Here is a 27,885-nt window from a genome sequence, read left to right on the forward strand (position 1 = left end):
AACCAGAAAATTAGCTCATCCATCTTCTTTAATAGTATCCAAAACATTGAAAGCACCATCCTATATCCAGGTATGCTTTTCTCAGAAGAAATACAGTTCTACATTCAATGTAGCAATGTAACAGCCTCTAGTGGGAGAATTTCTAGGCTCCGATTCTTGTCTCTTGCAATAATGCAACTAAGATATGCTGTGGTCCATATTTTTCCTAGGTCTTGTGTCTACAAGAAGGCATCTTAGATCAGTGAAATAGCTGGAGAAGTGTTTAAATCTGCCAGTGAAGAACTTCAGAGTCATCCTAGATGCCTTTAAATGAAAATGGAAAATCAATCATGGAATTTTACATTTCCTTTTTTTCTTCAATAGAATAGAACAAAATTATTGCCACTGATCACTGTTTTCACATTTGGGAGGCAGGCTTTTTTAAAATTCTTGCCTAGAGCAAATCAGAAAATGTGTGCAAAACCTAAACCACACATTTGGTTGCAGAAATTAGCTTTTCCACATAACAGTACTTATTCTCAGATCTGGAGTTATGATCAGAGTGTTCCAATTACTCTAATCTAATCTAGTCTAGTCTGATAGTAGCAATAAAAGTACCATTTTATTCAGAAGCTAAGATCACAAGTTCTCCTTAGAAATAATAATTCTTTTGTTTTTATTACCTTTACCTCTGTTCTTACCTACTACCAAATAAATCTAGACTTCTTGGAGAATGAAAATGTAGTAGTTACAAAATGAAAATAGCAAGTTGTTTCAAATAGAGAAAGGAAATAGACAGAAAAAACGGTTTCACGGGACCAGTGCCTATATTATACTGAAAAAACAGAATTTATTATATTATGTATTGCTCAAGTGTTCACTAGGAAGCAATAATCAGTCTCTTTCCCCAAAGTTCTAGTTCTGCTCATACTGCTCATAGCTGTGGAAGAAACTAAAGTAACAACTGGCAAGAAAACCCCTATTACGAGGATCGATAAATAACAAAAGGGAGGATGTATACATTTTTTACTATTCTTTCTGCTGAAAACAATAGGTATTGCCAATACGCAGGAATAATGAGCACATTCCATTTTTTAGAAATAACTCAGTGAGTGGAATAGCAGCAACAAGACCCACAGTCCATTTCTGCGTCGCCTTTTCTCCTTCAGGTATGTGTCTGCTTTTTGAAGAGTCTCTTGCCTGCTTGGGCACCACGCTGAGCCCCCTTCATCAGATTCGTGTACTGTCCTTGAAGTTTGGCTTTTTTCCTACCAGAGAGAATAGATGATAATCACTACTGAGGCTAATCAGTATTGCCTACATTTGATCAGGTAAATGTTTAAGGGAGTAAAAAAGGAATTTATATATTTGGAGATAAAATACATGGATTATAGCAAACAATACTCTTTTGAGTTGGGATTTTCCTGTACTTGGACGTTATCACTGGTTGCTGGGTTTCTAGCAACCTTTTCCACTCTTCTTCACCATTCTTACCTCCTGTTTAGTTTTGCTCTGTTCAGTGGGATGTATGCATAAGGATCCAGCCCGCCCTTTTTCTTGATGTCACCTTTGCCTTTCTATAAGAAACAATAGAATCTGTGCTCAGTGATAGGCAATCTAGTAAAGTGCATGGTAGCAGCCCATTTCTCCACTAACTTTCCAAAAGATTTGACATTTATTAATACGTCAGTTATTCAGAACTATCTTGATACCAAATCTCATCTGAACATGAGAACTTTTTTTAAAAGCCAGTCCTGTTGTTATCAATATAATGTTGTTATATTGGATTACCAATATAATCCTGTTTTTACCAATATGAAAATGAATTGATTCTAGATATAGGATATGGTCTTTCCTGTTTAATCTACTCCACTCAACTTCCCTAGAAAGAGTGCAAGAGGTATGGTCTGTCACTTCTTAGGGCTTGGGCCTATTTCCCCCCCCCCCCAGTATCTTTTTAGATTGCTAAAAAGATATGAATACTTTGAGGAATTGTTGAAGAAGAAACGTTGGAAGTTGCTTTAACAATGTAGAGGAGTAGGCGAGAAATAGTATGAAGGAAAAGTCATCTCAGACCTCAATTCTTAAGGTGGAATTCCCTACTCCTATTTTAAATTATGCCTAAAGAATATGCTCCAAATAGAGATAAATTTTGTTTCCATTTCTGTTACAAATCATATGAGGTTATCATAATTAATGGTTCAATTGACAAGATTATAACAGATAATTCTATAATAGGAAAGCAAGTAACTTCCTATACCTACATCAGGTTTGGGCCCCAATCAATCACCTTATGATCTTACCTTTGCTTTGTATTCTGCCCCAGGTGCTGCCTTCTTGCTAACAGGCCGATGAATTCCTTTGCCCCCCGCTATGAAGAATAAATGAACAGGACCAGGATAACTAAACGCTCAAGTACAAATTGGATTATAATTCTTACAAAGAATTTCAGGCTTGAAAAAAGAGAACCACCTTGTTCACTCCTTGGAAATTATTTATTTATTATTAAACTTCTATGCCACCTTCTCACTGTGGTGACTCTATGTGGATCATAGTCATATAATTAAAATACAATATAAAACCTTAGAACAATAAATAAAAACTATACATTTAAAAATCAATTAAAAATCAATATCCTGACAAAATAACCAGTACCTTTTACTTAAGCTTTGGCTCAAAGCATCAAGATTAGAAAGGAAGCAGAGGGATGCCACACTGAGGTTCTTTCATCATATATATGTACCTACACAACTGATTTTAATCAAGGCCTTATTTCTAGATAATTATTTTACCCGACCTCCCCATGCCAAAGTATATCAGAATCCATGCAATGGTGGCTCACTCCATAACAGACCTCATGGAACATCCTAACCTTTGTATTGTGGTTGTGTATCAGCAGGAAGCCCTTCATCATCTGCCTCTTCCCGAAATCGACGTTTCCGAGCTTTCTTCTGCAAGAGAGAGATCATGCATCAAAGCAGCCCTTGATAGGATCCACCATCTTCTTTATAGATTTCTGTGCCTTCTTCTTTCCTGCATTATTTAATGGCAACAGGGAATCTATCATGATAAGTCAAATATAATTGTCTCCAAATATCTGAGATCCAGCCATCACAACCCTAATGGGCAAAGTAGAGACACACAACTTGCGAACCCACAGTTGTATTCAGTCCTGACATCTACCAAAGATGTTGCCAAACCTACCAGGAATGTAACATAAGGGGGAAAAATATGTGACTGCAACGATCATTTCAATGTCATTTAATTTTAATGAAATCAAATTTAGTTCTTTTGAGTTGGTTCAGATGGTCCCCAACATGCCACTCAACTCTTAAACAAATTACATAGTATTGGTATAAACACTTCTTAATATTTAAAGGGAATGCCAATAATTCTTGTTCCTCCCCTTCTTTACTTACATTCTTGATTCCAACTTCCTGCATTATATCTGCTGACTCCTCATTCAGCCCTGTGGTAGACAGCATAACAGAGATCAGAGACAACACAAAATATGTTTAAAACATAGTTTTTAAAGCCAAATCCTTCTCATAAAACTTAGGGATAAGCGAAAGAGTAGAAGGGCTGGAAGCAACTTGGATGTCTTCTAGTCCAACCTCCTGCTCAAGTCAGGAGATTTATCCTAGTCAAATGATTGTCTGGTCTATTTTTGAAAATGTCCAGTGACCCCAGGAGCACTCATTGATTAATTGTTTTCACTGTCAGAAAATTTTTCCTTATTTCTAAGTTGGATCTCTCTTTTAACAATCTTTCACAAATTGCTTCTTGTCCTGCCTTCTGGTGTCCTAGAAAATAACTGAATCCCCTCTTCTTTGTGACAGCCCTTCACGTACTGGAAAACAGCTATCTTGTGTCCCCTAATCTTTCTCTTCGATTGGCTAGATAGGCTCCCTCAACCATTCATCATACAATTTAGCCTTTAGGCCCTTTATCATTTTTGTTGCTTTTCTCTGCACTTTTCAGTATTTTTTTAATGCCAGTGTTAGAAATCATCTAAATTCTGTACTGAGAAGTTCCGAGGTTCTATATCCCATAAGCACCAAGATATTACATTAAAGACATTCTGGATATATACATCTAAAATGCTTCCTTGTATAGCTCCTTCTGTTTAAATAGCTTTAGTTATTTCTGTAATCAATGATCACTGGATAGTTATTTGATGTGCATTTAATCAACTGCTGAATTTTTGTACCTGTAGGTTCTTCTTCCTCTTCGCATATGATTAAGCGACCATCAGCTGATAAGTTGAAATCATGTTTAACTTTTCCAGTTTGGGCAGTGCCTGGCCTGGTAGCTACATAATAGAACAGCACAAGAGACTTATGAAAAAATACGTCTGATTCTGGAGATACTGATCGATCATCTTCCTCATCAAACTGAAGAATTAAATACTATGAACTTAGAATGGGCCATCTTCAAAATTCATCTTACCTAAAACCCTGTGTGCCACATTTGGATCCAAGAAGTTGAGAGGCTCATCACTTTCTCCCTCCTTAAGCCAAGCTTGGCTTTGTTGCCGTAACACTTTCCTAGTTGCTCTTCCTTTTTGTTTGTCTGTCTCACCTTCTAGATCAGAATCTGAGTCTGCCAAGATATCCTCAATGCTACAAACAAGAGCATAGAAACAACACAGGCTCATTAATGGAGAGTCCATAGATCATTTCATGTTCCAAAGCACTTGGAATCAGCCTTAAAAATATTCTTAATCTCCCTTCTAGTGTGACATTAAGATTCTGAGCATGCACCTCATTCGTACCTGCCTCCCTTAGGTGGTGCTAATGTTCCTTCTTCTTCTGCAGAAGTGGCTGCAGCCCTTTTCACAGCTTGTCGCTTGCGGTTCCTTGATTCTGCCTTACGGATATTAAGCAATACTTTGCGATATGATTCAGGAAGCAGAGCCTGCAAGGGCTCGAACCTAGGAAGTCAAAATAATAATCCAAAATCATGGAAATCAATTTCTTTCATAAACATCACCCCCAATCATAGAATTTAGTCAAATATCCAAACTCACATAATTTCATTTAGCTTGTAAATTTTCAGCCAAATTCAATAATCTTTCAACTGTGCAAATACTGGTCAAAAAGAGACTGAACGTAAACTGATTTCTACAAAACCAGGTTTAAAATGCCAATTAAATGCAGGTTTCCACAAACAAGTTTGCTACTCTTCCCCTTAACTCTCTGAACATGAATGGAGATGAAGTGACTGAGATGAAAAACACTTGTGGTTCTATTTGTCTGAATATCATAATTGAGTTATAAAACAAACAATAAATTAATTAATCACATGCACTGAATCTTTGTAAACACGTTTAGCATACATTCTAAGAATGTGGATAATCTACCATATTTTTCGCACTATGAGATGCTCCGGACTATAAGACACACATAGCTTCAGAGGAGGAAAATAAGGGGGGAAAAATCTGCCTCTGCCTCCCAGCATCCATCCAGTATTCATCTGGCTAGTGTCCTTGTAGCAAACAGCCTGCCTCCTCCGTCTATGCTGCCTCCAACAGGGAATGCTGGAGTCTTCGCTGCTGGGTAGCTGATTGGCGGTTGGATTAGCTCCCAGAATACTGCTGATCTGCTGTTGTAGGCGGCGGGAATCAATGTGGCTCGTTCGCCACCAATCGGTACGAATGGTGGCGAATGGGCGGCAGTGATAGGCACGGCGGCAAACCTCACCACCTAGAGGATTGCACAGCGGCAATCCTCACCCCTGATCGGCACCACACCAACCTCCCTGCTATTTCTCTGCATGGAAAGGGCCAAAAAAGAGTTATTATCTTATCTGGGATTAGACTAAAAGTACTTTCAGGGGAAGGAGGAGGAATGCTAGACAAAAATGAGCAGATCCCCATGAAATACATGCAGACCTCGGTGCCTCATTTTCCACTGCAAACTTCTATTTGTGTATGTTCATTTATTTATACACATGCACATACCCTTGTATCTAAAATGGGCTGTGTCAAGTCCAGCCAACCAAGATAACAAGGCTCTGTTTGAGCTATATTTCTAGAATGTAATGAGGTGGATTTTTTATCTCTCTGATCACCACAATATTATCCCCTTTTAAAGTCAGCACTAACCCAAATTTCCGGATCAATTTGGAAAGAAGATTTCGTAGCTTCATACGGAAGTGGCGCCTCATGTCATCTGTCAATCCTCCAATGGCTTCTAACTGTAGAAAAACACAAACTTTTAAAATTTGGGCACTCTCTACACCTCCCCTCCCCATAAGCCATTCCTGTCAATCTGCCCTGACATACACTGACACCTTGGACTAGTATCTTGCTACTTCCCAACTGCAATAGGAAGGAAAGAATACCACGCAGAGCTGGACAAAAGATGAATTAATGGATTTCAACAGACAACAAGAAACTCAGAATGCCTTATGACAAGACAAGTTCTAAGGATTTAAATACATTTCCATATTTCTCTTTTTTTATTATGTAAACTAGGCCCCTCTTCATTCCTAAGGTACTGACCCTCAGTGTACTTCCCCATTCTCACCATAGTCTCCAAGTGCCGACCCAGCAATGTTGTGTCCAAGAGCAGCACTGTCACCTTAAGGAACCCCAGAGCTGATTTGACAACATCCCGAGTCCGTGAGCCTACCATGAGGCAGACATGTTTCACCAGCTGCTCCAGAGCATCTGACCCAATATATTCTGCAATCAAATGGGTTATATTAGACGTATAAACTTCAATTGATCAGATTTTTTTCAAGCCATAGGGAAACAATAGCATCATTTGAGTTGCTACCAGACACAAGTAATTCTGCAGCTAAGTAGTAAACTGCCAGGACCCGTAGTGCCAACAACAGATACTGTGCTGGGAAACTTCAGGTTTACAGTTCTTTGTTCAAGACAGTCAGTATACCAGAAACACCATCTTAGATATATCAGTACAAATGTTCAACCCAGCTCAGTTTAAAAGCAGCCCCCAAAATATAATTAGCCTTTTTTATCTTGAAGCAATTACCAGTATAAGGAAGAGATTCTGCTTTGAACTGTTGGTGGTATAAACTCTTACTTAAACCAATTGACAGCCTTTATTTTCTCACCTTTGAACTCATAGAGTAGACGGGTAAGAGCAAGCACAGTGCAGCTGATCATAGTGACAGAGCCAGTTAAACCAGCATAGATCAGGAGGAGATAACGCTGCATTCCCTCTGAAAGGACACATACGAGAATTTGTATTGTAATTATACATCAGGTACTCAAGAAAACAACTTATAACAAGACTAATGAAAAGCCTCACAAGAACACCAATAATTGAACATAAATTTGTACAAGAAAAAAAAAACTTGCGGAGACCATGTTAAAACCTTAAAGCAGGTTAACTCGGGATATCAGCGTTCACCCACCTCTAAATGATAATGGTCAGAGCTCAACTGAACTTTGTCATATTTTAAAAATACAAAATGAAACCCTGAGGAGCCACTAAGATGGATGGATCATGATCTGACCTAATGAAAGACAGCATTCTAAGATGAGAACAACAGACAGGCAACAAAGGGAAAATGATGGGAAGCAATGCATATCGGAGACTGAGATGATAAGTGCAGAGTTTTAGTCATGGTTATAAATCTCAGACACAGAATTTGATGCCCTTAAGGAAGTGGGGAAAATCTAGGAAATGAAGAGATAATGCCAATGAAGACCAGAGTTGCAGAAAAGGGATGACATACTTTTAGGCTGGAATTCAGGCCTTACAACATTGTGCACAATAACCAGACAAATCTGGATTTATTCATTTGCAAAAATTAATCAACATTTTAGAATTCTGCAATCCAGTGCTTAATTCTGCTTAATTTAATTCTTTAAATAGGAACATTAAATGTATACAAAGATTATACTGGAGCAGACTTGTTTTAAGCAGGGCTTTTGAAGGAATTATAATTAGCATGATTCACAGACACTGAAATTAAAAGAAACACTGCATTGTGGTTTAATGAGGAACACTTTGTTATATGGGTAGTCCTTGACTTACAACCACAATTGAGCCCAAAATTTCTGCTGTTAAGCAAGACAGTTACCCTATTTTATGATCTTTCTTGCCACTGTTTTTAAGTGAATCACTACAATTGTTAAGCTAGTAACACAGTTGTGAAGTGAATCTGGCTTTCCCATTGACTTTGCTTGTCTAGAAGGTCACCAAAGGTGATCACATGATCCTGGGACACTGCAACCATCCTAAATACATGCCAGTTGCCAAGCATCGGATTTTGATCACGTGACTCTGGGGATGTGGCAACTGTCATAAGTGTGAAAAACAGTGAAAAGTCACAGTTTTCAGTCTGTTGTAACTTCGAATGGTCACTAAACAAATGGCTGGAAGTCGAGGACTACCTGTACAGACTAGCAATAAGACGAAGTTCAGTGGTAAACATGGAAAAAATGAAGTACTCAAGATGAAAAAGGATGCATTATCTAAATGAGAAAGGAGACAGAGAAGACCAAGCTTGGAAACGAAGGACAAAGAAAACCAACCTTTTAATGCAAAACCCCACATAAGCAAACTGGGGACTCACCATTTGGAGTGAGACCAAAGCGTATAAAGGTGTGGCCAATTTCTACCAGCAGATTGTAAGCATTTTTGCGGGCACCCACAGAAACTTCTTTGGTGCAGAGGATCACCTGGAGAGAGCAAAGAGATGGTCAACAGTCTATCACTTACCCATTGCCTCCATCCTAAGTTTAATATCTGCATTAGTTATCATTCGTTTAAAAAGAGAGGGGAGAAAAACTAAGAGGCTAGAATTCCAACCATTATTCTAAAGCTTACAATTACAATTACAATAACAATAACAAAACAAAACTAATTTAGAAAGTTCCTACCGCAGTAATTATTGTTCAAGAAAGACTGAACTGGATGGCTATAAAGTGTTTTCAGTAGTGTAGGTGATTTCCTTAACTTTGAGGAATGTATAATTCCTTACTAATATGACTAATTAATGAGAAAATATTTTAATTATTGCTGAAGTGTTATTTAAACCTAAACACAGATCCCTTAACTCCTCAGCAACATTTATTGCAAAATAAGCAGACTGAACACTGAATGGAGTTACTCTTCAATCAAGGACAAAGTTGTTATCTTTGATTTGCATAACCCCTGCAAAAGGTAGTAGTGACACATTCCAGGATACTCTGATGCTAACTCCATTACAAGAGAACAGAAATACGACCCTGCTTAGAGAAAGACCTAAAGTTTGCAATAAACAGAAAGCAATGTAGAAGCCTCTTTTACAAGTTTGCTAAGAACCTTACAAGCTTTCAGAGTCAACTGGATTCATACAAATTTATATTGCATCTTATATTTGTTACTGATGTTTTATGTCTTATGTCTAAGCATATTACTCACATTGCAAAATGTTTTTTATTATCCTTTCCATCTTCTTTACTACCCCTTTTGAACTAAAAACAAATTCCTTATGTGTCTAATGACACCTGGCCAATAAAGTATTCTATTCTATTTGATGTAAATAGTTTAATAATTTTACAATATTTTCAGAGATCTTTTACTGTGAAATTGTTGCATTTCAAAATTGAAGTTGTTTTAAGCGTACTTAAATAGCATGGTCAAAGATCAGGGATGGTTTTATAATGAAAAGCAGATTTGAGATTTTATAAATGAATAAAATAATAAATACTTCATTCCACGCCCTTAATTTTTCTCCATCTTCTGCCAACATAATTCTACACTCAAATTTCCAGTTTCTTCGGGGCTGTGCTAGCCCTTCTTTTACTGTGTGCTCTCTCACCTCTGGCACCAGAGCTGTGACAAAATCTTCATGTTCCACTGTCAGCTGTTTGATAATATGGAAGAGGCACTTCAGCCGGGGCTAAGAACAAAAAAAAAAGTGATATGGAAATGTACACAACATTCCCAGCCATCACTATTGATACCCTTCATAGTTTGCATCTTATCTACTTTGGATGGTATAAAGTTTTTTCCTTACTCTCTTGGCAGGTGAAGTTGCACTGGTTAAGGAGTCCAACAGAGCACTCTTCAGTTCCTCCAAATGACTTTTCACAAAATTATGACACGCAGGTTGGTCAGAGGCACACACTTCCTCTAGCACCCGATAAATCTTTTTCTGTATTCTATGATCTTTGTTCTAGGATAATCAGATCAAATTGAAAATATATAATGTGCATATATAAAAAGCACAGGGACTCAATCCTCATAACCTTGAAAGGGAGACACCATATCCTGACGACCCTCACCCCAGATGTATTTTGGGCACTTCTTCTAAAGACCATCTGGAAAGTGCAGTTGGTTCATAATCAGTGATCTGCTATTTGGCTGGTGCTTGCTACTTTGAGAATATTTTGTAAGGCTGTGGAGTAGCAACTAGGTTTAACAGAGCTAATTGTAGGGGGCTTCTGGGTTGAAAGGATTTGCTGGTGATAACAGTGTTGCCCAGGGGATGCCAAATGGACAAAAATAATGCAATCTTAGTGGGCCTTTGAATTTGGGAAATGCTTTTAATTTATTTATCTTGTATATTATTGTTTGGGGTGAGTGAAGTGTTCTCAAGCTATTATTTTGGATATATAAATTGTTCAATATCTATTCTTACAAGGTCTCTGGAGTCTTGAAGGATTTAGCAGCACACAAGACAAATAAATTCAAGACAACCCAACAATCAAATAAATGCCATTGCCATGCTGTTTTGGCCTGGCCTAAGCTATGTGGAAAAAGCTTACAAATGAGCAATTTCAAGTGGCTGAGAGGATGTTTAAATAAAAATGTATTAATACATTTAATAATAATCTAATAAATGTCTTTCCTATCAGTACAACAAATTAAAAATAAATGGCTGCCTCAGTTAATAAAACATATTCTCACTAGCCCCATGAAAATGGATTACATGTATGTTATCTAGAGGTCTTCCTTCAGTTTGATGGCCTCACTGATCAAAAGCAGCAGGGTCGCTGTGTGAAGCGTCACAACATAGAACCCAACAACTGAACAGTAACTCACTTGCAGGGAGGAGTGGAGTATACTGCCATACAGAGCATGCAGAGATGATTCGTCAGCATAGGGAGCCATAGCCACCACTAAATCCAAAATGGAAAGCCTATGGCAAGGAGGATACAGTTAAAAAAACACAATCCCAATAATCTTTATGAATTTGAACTCTTTCAGAATAGAAGATGACTAACTCTTCTCCTAATGGCATAAAGCTACCAGGTGTAGACTAGAATTAGCAATGGAAAAGCTATGTAGCTCACCCTGACATTTATTTTATCCCTCATTTCCTTCTCACCTTATCTAATGGAATGGGAGAAAATCTCCCCATGTTTTACAGAAGACAACAGGATTAAAAATAAAAGATGCTTGGAAATGTTTCAGAGATTGATATAGGTAACTCTGGTTTATGTCCTATCTTCTGGAGCATATATAAGGTAGATGCTGAGCATATCCACTTGAAGTGTAGAAGAAAACACCACAAGGAAAGGTCTATCTCTCTAGTAACTTTACACCTAGGCAGGATGGGAGGCACACAAATCTAATAAATAAATAAACTTTACCTAGTGAATTCTGAACTATCAGAACTGGTCAGTTTCTCACAAGATTTCTCCAGGAAGGAATTCACCAGCTGCAGTGAAAGATAAAAGGGGGAAAAATCTATATAGAGGGTTGTTTTTCCAGTACCAGCAGCACATACCACCATAAATCAGTTTAGCTTCAGGCAATCTTCCTGTTTTAGTATTCTAGCAAACGGTGAATTCTGAGACCCATATTTTTCCCCCAAAGATTGCTGCTCACCCCTGCGTCAGTAACTGTCAAGTAAGATCGGATGGTGTCCAGCAAAGAGCGCCGGTGCACTGAGCTCGCACTATCATTATCCTCTTGGCTGTATACATTGAACATGATGGGCAGAAAGTTCTTTGCAAAGCGTCCAACCTCAGCACGCTCAGCCTCTGCAAATGGAAGCAGAGAAATGGAACGAAGAAAGTGTTATTGTGAGTGCAAAGATCTTCAGGCAGTTTAACAAGGACTCTTGCCAGGCCTTTCCACCACAGAAGCTTCAACCCCAGACAAATCTTGGGAAGATTACATCATAATCCTTTATTTCCCCCATCTAGGAACAAATGGAAATGAGATGAAGATGTTGCCAATACGGCAATTAACAAGTCATCTTTACCTGTTTGGCAGCCCTTATTAATTAGTCTGCGCAAAGCTTGGCACACTATCTGCCGCAGTTCAGAAGAATCATTAATGGCTGTGCCTAGAGTGCGAGCCAGCCCTTTAAATGAGAGTACCACATCTGTAGCATGGTTGCAGAAACTGGGCAGCATGGTCCAGATCTGAAAGACAAAAAAGACAAAGTCAACACCTTTTACCTTCATTGATATTTCCTATGCCAAAATCATAATATGATTTATGCCAGCTATCAAACAAAAGAAAAGAAAAGAAACCCACCCACCCCAAAACAAAAGTCCTCACTTGCCACTGGAGCGTATTGTAGATCTTAGCTTCTAACTCCTGACCCGCCTGGCCAAGTTCGGTAGCTGCAAAAAGAGAGAGATCTATTTGTAATTGTGTTTTAATACGCACAGGGGTAGGAATGAGGAACAAAAGGCTCTCCAGATGCAACTGAACTATTATCTCCCAATTTCTTCATTGTTCATGACTATAATAGCTGTATTGCTGGAAGCTAATTCCGCAACACACCTCCATCCTTGCATGACAGTTAATCTAGAAAAATAACTGACAACGTTGGTTCTGCAAAATATCCTAAATTTACATGCCACTGCAATATCACAGAGGATCAGGAAATTATCACGAGATACTTAACACATATTTGTTTAAATATGGTTGGTAATCAATTGTATATTGAATACCTTCCAAAACTTTTCACAATGTAGAGAGAAGAGAAAAAATCCAATTAACCTACTATTTTAAATCTCGATTTTTATAAAATTATATATACCAAGTAGTCCAAATTGTAATCTCCTAGGGAAGAAAAAATCACCTTTGAGAAGCTAAGTTTTATTTTTGGGAAGCTCCATTTTAAAGATGATGGGATTCTCCAGGTTTATTTTGTCACATGATTTTTGATGTCCAAAACTTGGAAGTAATATGGCTTGTCCTACTTGGATGTCTAATTACCTCTGTTTTTTAAAGCAGCAGCAAGTGGCAGGAAATGACTGGAGAAAAAGGCAAGTGGTGCACTTTGGATGTGGTCTCGGAACACAGGAAGGAGCCAACTGTGAGGAAAATCCAGTGTCTCCCTGTAGATAATATAATGGTACACAATTAAGAGGACATGGGAAATACCACCAGTGAATATGTTTGATTTGAGTCCTAATATGCTTTTCTCAATGCTTTCTGTTTCTAGCCACAACAATGTCACAGAACTATAAAATCCAAAGGGACAATTTAGCATGGTCAGACGGTTCCCTAGTTTCTCTTGAACATACAGATAATCCTCAAATTATGACCAAAATTGGGAGGAGAATAGTAGTCATTGACGAAGAGCCTGTTAAGCAAAATGCCCACATGGCCACTTCATTCAATGACTGCAATCTTGGCACTCCTGGTTGTGGCATTAAGCAATCTCCTGGGTTGTTAAGTCAATGAAGTGAAAAGACTATCTGACCAGAGGAAATCTCAGCTCAGTGTGAACCTCAGATCCTCCCTACACATACCCTCTCAGGCAGGGAGGCAAAGCAAGGAAAGGGCAAGGAGATAGGGAGAGATGCATTTTGGGCTCCATGCATGCTTGAATTTCAGAAGTCCAAAATGGATCTGAGACAGTGGTGGGTTTCAACTTTTTTTAGAACCTCTCCTGTAGGTGTGGCCTGCTTTGTAGGTGTGGCCTGCTTTGTAGGAGTGGCTTGCCAGCCATGTGACTGGGTGGGTGTGGCCAACTTGTAAAATGTGGTGAAACTCACTTAACAATGCTCTTGCTTAGTAACCAAAATGTTGGCTCAGAAACTCTGGCATTTGAAGCACGCAAGTCTTAAAGCTGTCAAGTTACAAGACCCTTGCACCCCTAACCCTTTAGAAAAAAACCCCAGGGATGTTCAAACTTGAAAGCCTTAAGACTTGTGGATGTTAACTCCCAGAATCCCTCCTCTCAATCTTCATCTTGATGATGTGCGGACGGGTGGGGGGAGGGAGCTGGAACCGGTTCTAAACGGCACTGTAGACTTGTGGAACCTCTTCTATAGAAAAGGTTAGAACTGGCAGGAACCCACCCCTGATCTGAGATTTCAGATTTATGATTGTAAACTGTCCAGAGTTACCTTGAGGTAAGATTGGGGGGCGGGGAGGAGGCTATGAATTTATAAATAAATAAGAAATTTAAGCACAGACATAGCTTTGAATCCTTCTCTTCCCACCTCTGCAGAGAACTCCTCAAAGGAGGGGAGAGGGGGATTTAGACCTCTGAGGCTGCTTGAATTTTGGCAAGTGAAGTTCACGCGTACAAAAAACGTGTGCTTCTTCTCCTTCCACCAATGCAGATTTCAGCTGCTGAGATCCAAAACAGGCAAGGGTCAGTAGTAAGCTCTTTCAAATCTGCACTCATATACTCAAACCACAAGAAGACTCCTTCTCAATCCAATGACCCCTCAAATACCTCTAGTGATTGGCAGCCTGTTCTATTAAACTTAAATTAAGAATACAAAAATTAAGTTGTGCAGCATAAAACATGGCAAGTGTCAAGGGTTGCTTAACAAAACCATTCCACCTATCTTTGCTTTATTTGATGGTAGGATTTCAAAAATTCTACATAAAGCATGAGATGTTTATTCTGAGTGCCACATTTTTGTCCCCGTTATATGCCAGTAATACCAAAGTAACTGTATAAAAATCAACTGATAAAGGAATAAGCTACAATTTATAGCCATAGCTCAATGTAAAAGACATGCTTACCATGTAAAAGTTCTACTGTATATGTCTAATAAAACCTCTCCCTAAAATTGCTGCCAGTCCATGCCAATAATATTAAACTATTATAGCTGGATCAGAAATCTGAGTCTAGAAAGGATAACATCTGATATTCCTTATAAAAAAATAGTCATCATAGAATATACAATTGAAAGAAAAGCTCAGTTGTTAAGAAAACCAAAACAACCATACAAAACAAAACCACTTTACAAATAAATGTATTTGTATATTATTTATTAATTTAATAAATAATTTCTAAATAAATACATTTATGTGTGTTTCTTATTTGTCCCTTCAATCTATGTACTCATTTCAATGCATATTTCTCTTTTTCAGTGCTACAGTCTTTAAAAGCAACTTAAAAGCACAATCAAAACTTACGAACCAGATAAGAATGATCACTAAAATAATATGAAAGGGATTTTTCTTTTTGCTTTGTTAAATTCATTAATTTTGATTTTTGATTTTTGATTAAGTAATCGGCAGGCTTTGCTCTATGCCTACATTAATCAGCAGATGCTGTCTTAATGCCTTGTGCAACTGCAAAGAAAACCCTCTATAAATAAGGGTAAATGGGGGTATTGCTTTGAAGAACCGAGTGGCATTCAGAATCTTTGCAAAATCAATGGAATTACAAGTCATATTGCTCCTTCCTCTATAATTTAAAAGCTTGGGGCAATTCTGAAATTAGTCCAGAAGGCAGAACAATAATACAGAAACATCACATGCACTGGCCTTGCAAACACGAAGATGGAAACTGTACTCACTCTGTGCCATCAATATCTAGGGGAACAGCCTCCAGCACCACTTGAGGGCCCATTGTGGCTACTGCGGCTCCCAGAGTCTGATCAAGCAACACAGTGTGGGGAAAATGTGAGGAGCTGCGCAGATCAGCTAACGACTGTAGGCACTGCAGCAAAAGGGAAATAAGAAAGGATCACACAGGAAAAAGCATCACAATTTTTCATATCCTCTAAGCATAGCTGGCAACCAATGGGTTTTAGAGTCTCTTAGCTGAATTTCAGCAGTACAATTCCCAAAGATAAATCTTTTTTTTTCTTTTGAAAAAAAGCAGCACACTAAAATAATGTAAATTTGGAAGATGCTTAACAAAATTAAGAACAAAAGATTAACAAGAGAAGTCCAAAGCCTGTTTATTCATACATTGTCTTGTTTGTTGGAGTCTTCTCCCCTGGAAAACATGAATTGTACCTGGCTCTGGAGGCACTCAATTCTTTCAGCTGGGTGCCTGCAGAAATTCCAGCTGCAGCACCTTCATATCCAGTGGGGGAAAATCATTCTAAAAAATCTCTCCCTGTACTGGTTCAAATCCTTAGCCTTCCAATACTAATAGTATAAACTCACATTTTATCTCCCTATTTAGGCTCTTAAATCCAGATAACAGCAGCCAATAATCCAAAGGCTTTACTCTCTACAGATTCTTAATCTGGATACTTGGGAAAGTCTTGCTTGTTTCATGTGTCATAAATGTTAATGACCTACAGCATTCCTTTACCTTTTGCATTATAGGATGATACTGCTGCCCACATGCTTCAAAGAAAACCCTCAGCACTTGCAACACCGAGGCCCAAGCTGCGTGGTACTGGTATGTCAGACCTTCTTCCACTGCTCTGAAAAGAACATCCATTGGCAAATCAAAAAAGAGGCTTCAACATTCTAGGTTTGTAATAAACCATAAATAGGAGGTTGTTAAACTGCTGCAACCAACCAAGCTATTTCACGTACCTGAACATCTTGCAAATGTGAGCAGCGGATCCAGAGGGAGTTGCAGATGAAACAAGTCCTTGTTCTGTCACATGAGGGGCCACACATTCATTGAGCAAAACCTGAATCGTGCAAATTCACATTTGTATTTGCATCAACCCACGTTCTCTACAGATCAAGAGCACACAAGCCAACAATGACAATGCAGGAAATGCTTCATCACAAAACTGCATGTGGAAATGCCCCACCATTCTTACATTAAACAAAGTTACTAAAATATAGCTCCTTGCACTCTACATCTAGAAGTAAGGGCAATGTAATACCATTAGAGTCTGGGCAGCAGCATCCACCACCTGGCTGTGAGGAGACAGGAAACAGTTCATAGCTGCGCTGAAGAGACGAGGAAGATGAGCCCAGCACAGATCCCACTGCAACCTAAGATCAAAAGAAGTTATTTCTGACTATCTGAACAGCATTTCTTAATTCCCACATAAATCTGTGCCATTACTATCTCATCCTTACTTTGCTAGATTAACATGTGCACGTTCCATGACAGCCAGCCAGGCCAACAGAGGCTGCAAGTCATTCTCATTGGGTACATAGTCATAAAGAGCCTGGTGGTGCAGAACAACAGAAAGGGTTAATCGAACATTCATGGCTGGCTGTGCCGCTTTCACCCAATTAATGCACTACTTACCATAATAATCTGGGCATTAAGTTCAGCTGGCAGACCCACTGGAGACTGGGCAGCAAAGAGGCTATGAAAAGCTTTCATAGCACATGCTGTCACTAGCTGGGCAGTGATGGGGAGAAGAAAAATGAATAACAATTAAGCTTAATAGGAAAATCATTGCTCTTCCTTTTTCTCTTTTCCCATCCCGCTAACTAGGAAATCAAGTATGATGCAACCCATCCATTTCCGACAAGAGAGGCATTTGGGTTTGCAACTAGGCTAAGCCAAGGTATTAAGGGGAGTAGATAGAGATAATACATCTTTGTTGTTCACTCCCACTGAAGCTCGCTGGTCCTCCAACTGGCTTACACATTTGTGACTATACTGCATTCAAAAGGCAGCACAAAGTTGACCAAAAAGAGGAGGAACACTTACTACATGGCTGAGGGTCATAACTCGAAGCAAGGTTTCACAGCAAGATTTGACAGCTGGAGCAGGAAAACAGGGCAATAAATCACGCAGCAAAGTCAGCATATGCAAAGTTGTTGTGGCCTCCTTAGCACCTGAGGAGTCAAACAAATATTAGTCCTACTTTTCTCTCAACACATAACGTATTTTCTATTGCTCCTTGCAAAGTTTGCATTCCAGTCTTCAAGCTAATTTTACAAACATCTTGGGATTGTGCAAAGTTGTGGAATAAATATATAATATTAAAATCCTGTAATAAACAAAATCAACATAAGAATGTTTTTTAGGAACAAGTATTACATTTACTTGAAAAGATTAAATTAAAATGATCCTTCCTTGGAAAAGGATGATTAGACATAAATAAAAATGGAAACATATTTCTAGGAAAAACAGTTGACCTTTCAGCAAATTTGCTTTAGAAGATAAAAAAGAGGAATTCTCTAGTTTCAAATCACTTATCCAGGAGTTCTGCATGGGGTTGCAGAGTTGTCCTACTGCAGAATACCTGCAATTCTCCTGCTTCTTGCCCTTTCATCCAGTTTCTGAATCATAGCCACAACTCTCCTGCTAAAAAGTTTCTGTTTCTGTTTTTGAAACCAGAATATATAGTTTCAGGGGGAATTCAGAGGAACAATGTAGGGATCACAATTAGGGACAAACAAAGATAAATGGAAAAGCTTATCACATGAATTAAATACCTCCAGATTTCTCAATTTCTTGAACGCAAAACTTAGCAGTGGAAATTGCAGCTGGGTGGTGTAAAGGAGCTCCATCTCCAAATAGGAAATCACTACCCCTGAGGATAGAGCAAACACCATGCTGAGCGGCTTTGCGGACCTGAAGGAGACAAGAAAAATGGGAGAGGCTGCAAACTAGGCTAGAATGTTTGCCCAGCTTCAAGCCATATTATACTGGCCATTTAACAATCAGATTTTAAAAATTGTGAACCATGAACCGTATAAAATATATATGAAATATATGAACTCACCTTGGGCTTGACATGGACAGTGAAGCTGAGAAGACCATGGAAAACTTGCATTGTCACAGGGTAATTCCATGTTATCAAATTTTGTCTTCGTAGCAATATAGCTAGGCAAGAGAGGATCTGATAAAGAGATAAAGGATAGAAATGAGGCATTGTCCTAAGAACACTAGAACACAAGAAGCATGTTTCCTGACATGTCTGTAAAACACTTAAGCCTTGAGTTCAGTTTTAAATTCAATGTACCTGACAACAGGTATTAAGCAACAGCAAGTTCTTTTAAGTGCAATAGTAGGCTTAATTCAATCCAGCATTTCTTCACATACTTGTTACAGTACAGTTCAAAATGCTGAGGAAAGGGGCTTCTAACAGATTTGTTCTGTCTTAAAATATAGGGAACATTGCAGGAAACATTCTATTATTAACAAGAGCATCCTATATATAATATTTAGATAACACACAGATGGCCTCTTTGATGTACTTACCCATCGTAGAGCCAAATTAGAGTCTCCACAAGCTTGTGAGCCCAGAATTCCCATAAAAACCTTGGAAGTATCAGAAAACTTTTTGACCAGCACAGGGCTGGGTACCCTGGGGAAAATTCAGAATATGAGAGGAATCAATAAGAGGAATTAGTAAGAAGCATTCCACTGTTTTTTGCATTCAGTGATTTCATGCAACTAAACTCGCTTTTGGCACTCTGCATTTCTACACCTGCAATCCCACTTATAAGATGCACAGGCAATGATGACACAGACTACCTTCTTGTAAGGCATCATTAGTATGCCCGTTGTTAAATATAAAATAAGGACACGTACAGAGACAGCATATAGTGCTCTTTTAATCATCCCTCATCTACCTACTGCAAGAACAAATTCAAGGGGGAAGCAAACTGGACACCGTTACAGTGGTAACGGAACATAGTAGAAGAAATGACTAATAGTTTCAATATGTTTTACACAAAAAAGAATATATAAGTCTAAAACATTTCCTTTAAGTAAATTTTAAAAGGATTATCTATCACTGACTCCTTGCAAGATCTAGAGTCTAATTTATAGTAGTATCTTTGCCCAAGAAACCAACTTTGTTGCACAGAATTTTATAGTGTTCTCCTTGATTCCTTTTAATTTCTTCTCTGAATTATCCTAAAGTGCATCCCCAAATTCATCAAAAATGCTTGTTGTGTTCCTAGAACTCACCGCTTCAACACTAAACTTAAGAGATAAGCAACAGCAGCCAAGGATTCAGGAGATTCCACAGCTTCCAGAGTAGTCATCTAAGGAGACATAACACAACTCAGGAAAGCAGAGAAATGGTGGCTGCATGTGTCTTTATCCGGAAAGAAACTGATCTCTACATTAGCCTATCTATACACTGTTTTTCTGATACTTGCTGGTTCTCCATGCCTCACCTTGCCCCACTGCCCCTTGCAGTCAAAAACATGGAGATATTTTCTCTCCAGCTTCAAATCAGTGATCAGATCACGGACATTTATAATGCCCAATGAAAATCTCTGAGATCAAAATGTGGAGAGGGAAGGGTACTTTTTTAAAAAAACAAGCTGATTACAGAATATTCAAGGGAGCAAAATGAAAACCTGCAGCATAAAGAGGGAATTCGTAGCTTTTCAGATATTTTTAGATTCTCATTATTCTGTTTTTAGTAAACATATTACTTTTTATACTTCTATGTTCTGGAATTGCCAGGCTATTATTTGGATGTATTTCCTTTGATACTTACCAATACACCAAAATACTCTGTCTCACTTTCTGTGCCACCCTGTGTTCGAATTACCTCTGTGACTGCAGCCAATACTGCACATATCTATAAGAAATCCAAATTAAAGAGTCAAAAACTCTATTCATCCAATTTAAAACTGCTTGTAAAATACTCCTCAAGTTATACACAAAACTTGCTGATCCTTTCATCAAGCTCTTACCATGTTTTCCCCAAAATAAGACAGGGTCTTATTTTGACTCCCAAAATAAGTGCTTGGCCTTATTTTTGGGGAGGTCTTGTTATTTTTGAAGTGCAGGAGGCGGTGAGCGTGGTCACCTCATGGCTGCTGCTGTGTTGCAATATTTTGGGGAGGGCTTATTTTAGCGCATGTGCTCAAAAGCCTGATTGGGCTTATTATCCGGGGTGGTCTTATTTTCAGGGAAACAAGGTACAGCTGCTGTGAACAAAGCAGCATTTATTACCCAGACAGTGTATCAAAGATGAGACACCAAAGAAAATTCAAACCTTGGGTATCCTCCATCTTATTCCTTTCTTCCATGGTAATAGAAGAATAGTGGAAAATGTACAGCTATTACTTAATAAACATTTATTTCTGTAATTTGTACTCCACCCATATCAATATTGATTCTGGGTAGCACTAATTAAAATATATATAAAAACATTAGGTTCAAAATAAATTAACCCAGCCTATGAAACTTTGTTCAAACACAGTTAAAAAATAACAGAAATCTCAAACCCCAAATGGTTGATGGTAAAGCAAGTTTTTAATCATTCCCCAAATAATAGAACTATTAGGACTCAAGGGATAAACTGTTCAGGAGAAGCAGAGATGCTACCAAGAACACCTGCTTCCTCCCCTCCCTTACCAGGCTGACTGTAGTTTGTAGTTTTATTGACATTTATAGGCCGCCCTTTTCCCTGTGGGGACTCAGGGCGGCTTACAATCAATGGGAAGGGAGTGTAAGACAAAACACAAGAAAGAAAAAAAATGTGAATAAAAAAAATAAACCGATAAAACACAACATTCATTCAGCATTCGGGTGGGGCGAGGTTCGGATCTTATCCCCAGGCCTGACGGGATAGCCAGATCTTGAGGGCTGTGCGGAAGGTCTGGACGGTGGTGAGGGTACGAATCTCCACGGGGAGATCGTTCCAAAGCGTCGGAGCTGCAACTGAGAAGGCTCTCCTCCGCGTAGTCGCCAGTCGGCACTGACTGGCGGATGGAATTCGGAGGAGGCCTACTCTATGCGATCTGATGGGACGGAGGGAGGCAATTGGCAGAAGGCAGTCTCTCAGATAGTCAGATCCACTACCATGGAGGGCTTTGTGAATGGTAAGTAGCACCTTGAAGCGCACCCGGAGATCAACAGGTAGCCAGCGCAGCTCACGGAGGATCGGTGTTATGTGGGCGAACCGTGGTGCGCCCACGATCACTCGCGCGGCCGCATTCTGGACTAGCTGAAGTCGCCGGATGCTCTTCAAGGGCAGCCCCATGTAGAGCACATTGCAGTATTCCAGCCTAGAGATCACAAGGGCTCGAGTGACTGTTGTGAGGGCCTCCCGATTCAGGTAGGGCCGCAACTGGCGTACCAGGCGAACCTGGGCAAATGCCCCCCTGGTCACAGCTGACAAATGGTGGTCAAAAGTCAGCTGTGGGTCCAGGAGGACTCCCAAGTTGCGGACCCTGTCTGAGGGGTATAAATTTTGACGCCCCAGCCTGAGTGATGGAATATTGGCCAAATTGTTGGGAGGGAAGCACAACAGCCACTCGGTCTTGTCTGGGTTGAGTACCAGTTTGTTAGCTCTCATCCAGTCCTTAACGGCCTCAAGACCCCGGTTCATCACGTCCACCGCTTCATTGAGTTGGCACGGGGCGGACAGATACAACTGTGTATCGTCCGCATATTGATGGTATTTTATCCCGTGCCTCCGAATGATCTCACCCAGCTGTTTCATGTATATGTTGAATAGTAGGGGGGATAAGACCGAACCCTGCAGCACCCCATAAGTTAGGGGCCTCGGGGACGATCTCTGCCCCCCCACCAACACCGACTGCGACCTGTCCGAGAGATAGGAGGAGAACCACTGCAAGACAGTGCCTCCCACTCCCACCTCCCGCAGTCGTCGCAGAAGGATACCATGGTCGATGGTATCGAAAGCCGCTGAGAGGTCGAGGAGAACTAGGATGGACGCATGGTCTCCATCTCTGGCTCTCCAGAGATCATCGGTCAATGCGACCAAAGCGGTTTCTGTGCTGTAACCGGGCCTGAAGCCGGACTGGAAGGGGTCAAGATAGCTAGCTTCCTCCAAGGTACGCTGAAGCTGGAAGGCCACCACCTTCTCAACAACCTTCCCAACAAAGGGAAGGTTGGAGACTGGACGATAGTTATTAAGAACGGCTGGATCCAAGGATGGTTTCTTCAGGAGGGGTCTCACCACCGCCGTTTTAAGTGCGGCGGGGAAGTGCCCCTCCCGAAGGGAGGCGGTAACAACCGCCTGGATCCAGCCTCGTGTCACCTCACTGCTGTTGGCAACCAGCCAGGAGGGACACGGGTCCAGTATACAGGTGGAGGCGCTCACAGCTCGCATAGCCTTGTCCACATCCCCGGAGGCAACATCCTGAAACTCAACCCAGAGATGGTCTGCCAAGTTATTCCCCTGTGTCTCGGCTGGATCTGCAGGGGTGGAGTCCAAGTCCGACCGAAACCAAGCAACTTTGTCCGCCAAGAACTGGACATAATCCTCAGCCTTACCCTGCAAGGGGTCCCCTGCCTCCCTCCTAGGGAGCGCAAGGGAGCGGGTTATCCTAAACAGGGCGGCTGGGCGGGACTCGGCGGACGCAACCAAGGTGGCAATGTGTGTTCTTTTAGTTGTCCTTAGTGCCCGGATGTATTCCTTGGTGCATGCTGTCAAAAGTGCTCGGTTCGATTCGGACCTATCGGACCTCCACACGTGCTCTAGGCGTCTCCTCCAGCGCTTCATCTCCCGGAGCTCCTCGGTGAACCAAGGAGGCCTCCGGGATCCGCCGACCCGGAGGGGCCGTAGTGGCGCAATCCGGTCAAGAGACTCCGATGCTGCCGAGTGCCAGGCAGCAACAAGAGTCTCCGCCGAACTGTGGGCGAGAGTATCAGGAATATCCCCAAGCTCCGTCTGGAACCTTAGGGGGTCCATAAGTCGCCTGGGGCGGAACCACCTGGTCGGTTCCTCCTCCCTACGGTGGGGGTTTGGCCTCCGGAAGTCTAGCCTCAGTAGGCAGTGGTCTGACCACGACAGGGGTATGATCTCATTACCCCTCAGACCAAGATCACAAATCCACTGCTCCGAGAGGAATACGAGGTCGAGTGTGTGACCCGCTGAGTGGGTTGGGCCTCGAATTACCTGGGTCAAGCCCATGGCTGTCATGGAGGCCATGAACTCCTGCGCTCCATCAGAGTGTTCACCGAGCGAAGGCAAATCGAAGACTGAATCGAAGAGGCAGTCTTATTAATCTAATCTATTTACTTAATGAATGGTAGATGGATACTATCTCTGGAGATCTATGAAAGAAATATTAACTATATACAGTACCTTTGGCAGTTATTATAACCAATGAAGAAACAGCAAAAAACAAATGGTCCAATCCATTAGAAATACAACCTTATCAGCTAAGCCTTTCTGGTTCAACAACTCCCGCCTATTAGGACTATTGCACTTCACTATCCCAATAGTCTATTCCAGGGGTGTCCAACTGGCAGCCTGTGGGCTGGATGCATCACATGTAGGCCACACCCACCCTAGCTTCGCAAAGGGAAAAAACATCGTGATACATCACGTGATGGCAATATGACACCCTTAAAAACTTTTGGTTATGATCTTATCTTTCTTTAGGTTTTTTCTCATAACCTTTGCACCTGCTCCTGTAACCAACTATATTTTTCCTTGCCCTTTCCATCATTTCATACCCCTCCCACCACATGCATCTTTCTGTGACATTGTAAGTTATATACCCCTTTTTTTCTATTAATAGTATTTGTCTCTTTTCCAAGAATGTTCTTGAACTCAATTTCTCAGATTTCAGTGCACCACAACAGACTTCTCACATCATTGCATTACTTACTGATAAAGAGTAACAAGATCAGTTAGGATTATCCCTCCAGATTTCTAGTTTTTAAGATGCATTTTAACACTTGTCAGGAAACAGAGGTTCAAAACCATCATATATATTGCTGCCTGATATGCTCTGCAACGTGAATAGTGGCATGTTTCTCCACCTTCCAAGCTGATCAGTACATTATCTCTTCAGCAAACATGATAATAGGTCTTGAAATCTGAGGGAAATGACTGGAGAGCTGAAGTCATTGGCATAATCTATATAAAAATATAGATTGCGGTCCTCCTGATAATTTTTATTATCTAATCAAGAATTTGAATTTTGAAACTCACACATTTGTATATTTTGTTCAGAATACTTACTTTCTTACTTACATAGTCAGAATGTCACAAAATTAGGCCTTTGGAAGTATTAAGAATATAAGCTTTTATCAAGCATTAAGACTTCCTCTTGATCTTTCCTAATATTCTATCCCCCTTCTATACATTCTATACTCTTTTCAGAGATGTAATCAAGTTAGCCCTTTGCGGAAAAATCATAATGAAAATCTTGTTAATTACAACATTTGTTGGTTTTCATAAAAATTGGCAGCCGCATACCTCCTTATGGGCAGCAGAATTGGATTCCCAAAGACGCTGCACTCCGCTGAAGGTGAGATTAGTACAGTCAGTCAAGCCACTCAGGAATGTTGCAGATGATTTGTGAGTCTTAGCAGATTCACTGTTATCTTCCCCAACGAAAGGCCCTGCATTCTCTCTAGGCACAGGTCCTGATGATTGCAGTTCATTATGTAGTTTCAGGGCATCTACAGTCAGGTTACTGTTTTCTGTGAGAAAGGTAAACATTGAGCTAACTCTTGAAGCATCACTATCAGATAATCCATGCAAAGAAATTCATGAATAATAAGCCAAGCTGCCTAAAGACATACAAAATAGAAAGTTACACATGGCTTTTCAAAACCATACCCTAATATAAGATTAAATAGTATATTTGTAAGCATTTGAATAGGAATGCAATTAACAAAAACCAGCATTTTGGGCCAGTCACTCTCTCAGCCCAGTCCAACTCACCTAACATAATTGTGGGGAAAATAGGAGAAAGGAGTACTTGAATGTGCACTGCCTTAAGTTATTTATAAAGGTGAAATAAAATAAATACCACAAAATAATTTTCACTTTTATTAACAGAACTGAATAGATTGGGGGAATGACATTGAGAAGGATGTGTGATCTATTGAAGATTTTGACAGATAACACTCTTGATCTTAGCAGTTGATAAAATCTTTCATGATACATTTAAAAATGATTAAAATATGTGATAGATGAAAAAAACTATTAAATGGATTCAAAACTGGCTAAATGATTACATAATTTTATTAATGACATGAATGGTTTGAGGATACATTTTTATCAGATTTGGACATAAAGATAAGATTAAAAAAGATCTAGCTTGGGCTGAAACAGGACAAACCTTTACAGGAAGAAATATAAAGTCACACTTATTGGGGGGGGGGGGAGATAAAGGGCAAAAGTATAGGATAGGGGCTTAAGTATCCATGGAAGAATTTGGTATTTACAAGCCCAAGCAGATTCCAAGCTGAACATGGTTTGATATGGCAGTAAAACTACTAAACAGGCAGGCACTTTTGGGGGACCTATTTGTAAGAATAGAAAGTCCAGGTCAAAGGCTGTACAGTCCCATCTATTTTGCTTGGTTTGGTCAGACTTAGAATCCAGAATTCTGAGTGAGCCCTGTAGTCTAAATAGGACTGAAAAGAAAGTTCACCATAGATCTTAAGGGAAAAGAGATATTAAACAGCAATAATTCTCAACTATAGTGGAACAGATTTCCTCAAAAAGTGGTATGTTCCCCTTCATGGGAGACCTTCACACAGATGGGACAGCCATTTGTCCAAATACTTTAGCACAGTGGTCACCAAGTGGTGATCCATGAGAAAATTTCGGTGGTCCACAGAAACATTATTTGCATGTTTTATATTGTACTAAATACTATTTATCTTTTTTTAAAAAAAATCATATTAGTAGTCCGCGGGATTTAAAATTATCAATTTAGTGGTCCCTGAGGTCCGAAAGGATGGTGACCCCGGCTTTTAGCGGATCCTTGAGTTAACAGGCCACTGAGGTTACATGCTCTCCTAGGTACTTTCTAACTCTATGATTCTATGATGATGAAGTTATTATAGCTTCAAGATGTATGTGTTTCATTCGCAAATAGACATGGCTGATCTATTTTTACTCAACATTCATAGAACATTCCTGCGCGGAATAGTAATTTCTCATTAACGCTGAAGGAGTTGCAGTTGTCGCTGATCAGCATTTCATCTGAAAAGAATCGGCTACCACAACTGAATTAAAGCCATCGCTTCCGTGGCTCTGGCGGCTGCTGCTCTTTCCTTTACGTACCTGACCGGGGGGCGAGTAGACGACCACGGGCGGCCAGGCGGTAACGCCGTCCCTCCGGATTGCTATCGCTGCTGTGCCCTTTGCGCCAACGCTTAAGTTTACCGGCTGTACCGGACCGCAACTTGCCCGAGCGACCCATAATATCGCTCGGTTCTCGCCACGGCTCGCCAAAGCAAAAGACCCAAACCACGTGCCGCGTCTACTTTTACTCTATTTTAAGTAATTCCGGTTATCCACTTCCGTACCGAACACCAACTTCCGATTCTTCCATTTTGCGAGCTAGTTAAAAAAAAAAAAGCAGAAGGCAAAGACGGGAGCTCCGACCTCCTTATTCTTTTGCGACTTGGATTACAATTCCTTCTTGGCCCTGCACATCCTTCTAACTGTGGCCTGCACGTTCATGTAGATCAATGTTTTTAGCAATTTTAAGATTGTGGACTTCAACTCCCAGAATTCTCTAGCCAGCATTGTTGCTAGGGAATTCTGGAAGTTGAAGTCCACACATCTTAAAGTAATTTAAGTGATTCTGGGAGATGAAGTCCACACTGGTGTAAATAAAACAGGCAGGGAAAGCAGCTTATTTTTCCCCCTCATTTTTTTGAAATCTTAACGCAGCAGAATTCTGAAGTTTTCTGATTGATTCTACATCTACTTGGCTGTTCCGAATAGAATTTGTCTTAAGAGCACAACCAATGCAGCATTGCTATTATGCAAATGTGAAGTTCTGAAGGATATGCAAGCTTATAATAATTGTCTGGAAAGGTGGTTGAAAGTGGGGGGGGGGGGAACTAAGATTTTTCTCCCAAAGGGTTTTGGGGAGAAAACATAAAGGGACACAGTACTGTACTTAAAGTCAGGCAGATAATTTATTTTGA

General features: G+C 40.1%; 1 protein-coding gene across 1 annotated transcript; it reads right to left on the reverse strand.

Annotated features, from left to right (window-relative positions):
* Positions 1 to 360: 360 nt before the first annotated feature.
* RRP12 (ribosomal RNA processing 12 homolog) lies at positions 361 to 27,222 on the reverse strand. Its single transcript, XM_032225257.1, has 34 exons — positions 27,011 to 27,222; positions 25,187 to 25,413; positions 20,498 to 20,581; positions 19,957 to 20,033; positions 19,243 to 19,348; positions 18,764 to 18,880; positions 18,474 to 18,612; positions 17,743 to 17,870; positions 17,332 to 17,427; positions 17,157 to 17,248; positions 16,958 to 17,069; positions 16,656 to 16,756; positions 16,426 to 16,540; positions 15,677 to 15,819; positions 13,125 to 13,246; positions 12,459 to 12,523; positions 12,157 to 12,319; positions 11,778 to 11,932; positions 11,540 to 11,607; positions 10,989 to 11,085; positions 9,961 to 10,119; positions 9,763 to 9,843; positions 8,533 to 8,638; positions 7,063 to 7,170; positions 6,510 to 6,667; positions 6,086 to 6,177; positions 4,754 to 4,912; positions 4,429 to 4,601; positions 4,190 to 4,291; positions 3,399 to 3,448; positions 2,852 to 2,930; positions 2,283 to 2,350; positions 1,474 to 1,556; positions 361 to 1,247 (listed from the first exon to the last, which is right to left on the reverse strand). Exons 1-34 carry the CDS (start codon positions 27,147 to 27,149, stop codon positions 1,145 to 1,147), a joined length of 3,867 nt encoding a protein of 1,288 aa, XP_032081148.1. The 5' UTR covers positions 27,150 to 27,222; the 3' UTR covers positions 361 to 1,144.
* Positions 27,223 to 27,885: the final 663 nt, after the last annotated feature.

Source organism: Thamnophis elegans, chromosome 10, assembly GCF_009769535.1.
Source record: "Thamnophis elegans isolate rThaEle1 chromosome 10, rThaEle1.pri, whole genome shotgun sequence".
NCBI classification, from domain to species: Eukaryota; Metazoa; Chordata; class Lepidosauria; order Squamata; family Colubridae; genus Thamnophis; species Thamnophis elegans.

Excerpts from the sequence above, each read along its gene's own strand:
- RRP12 (XM_032225257.1), bottom strand. The coding sequence starts at position 27,149 with ATGGGTCGCTCGGGCAAGTTGCGGTCCGGTACAGCCGGTAAACTTAAG. Across the intron at positions 6,668-7,062 it reads TCTACTCTATGAGTTCAAAG|AATATATTGGGTCAGATGCT; the intron begins GTGAGAAAATAA and ends ATTTGATTGCAG. Across the intron at positions 6,178-6,509 it reads GTCGGCACTTGGAGACTATG|TTAGAAGCCATTGGAGGATT; the intron begins GTGAGAATGGGG and ends GTTTTTCTACAG.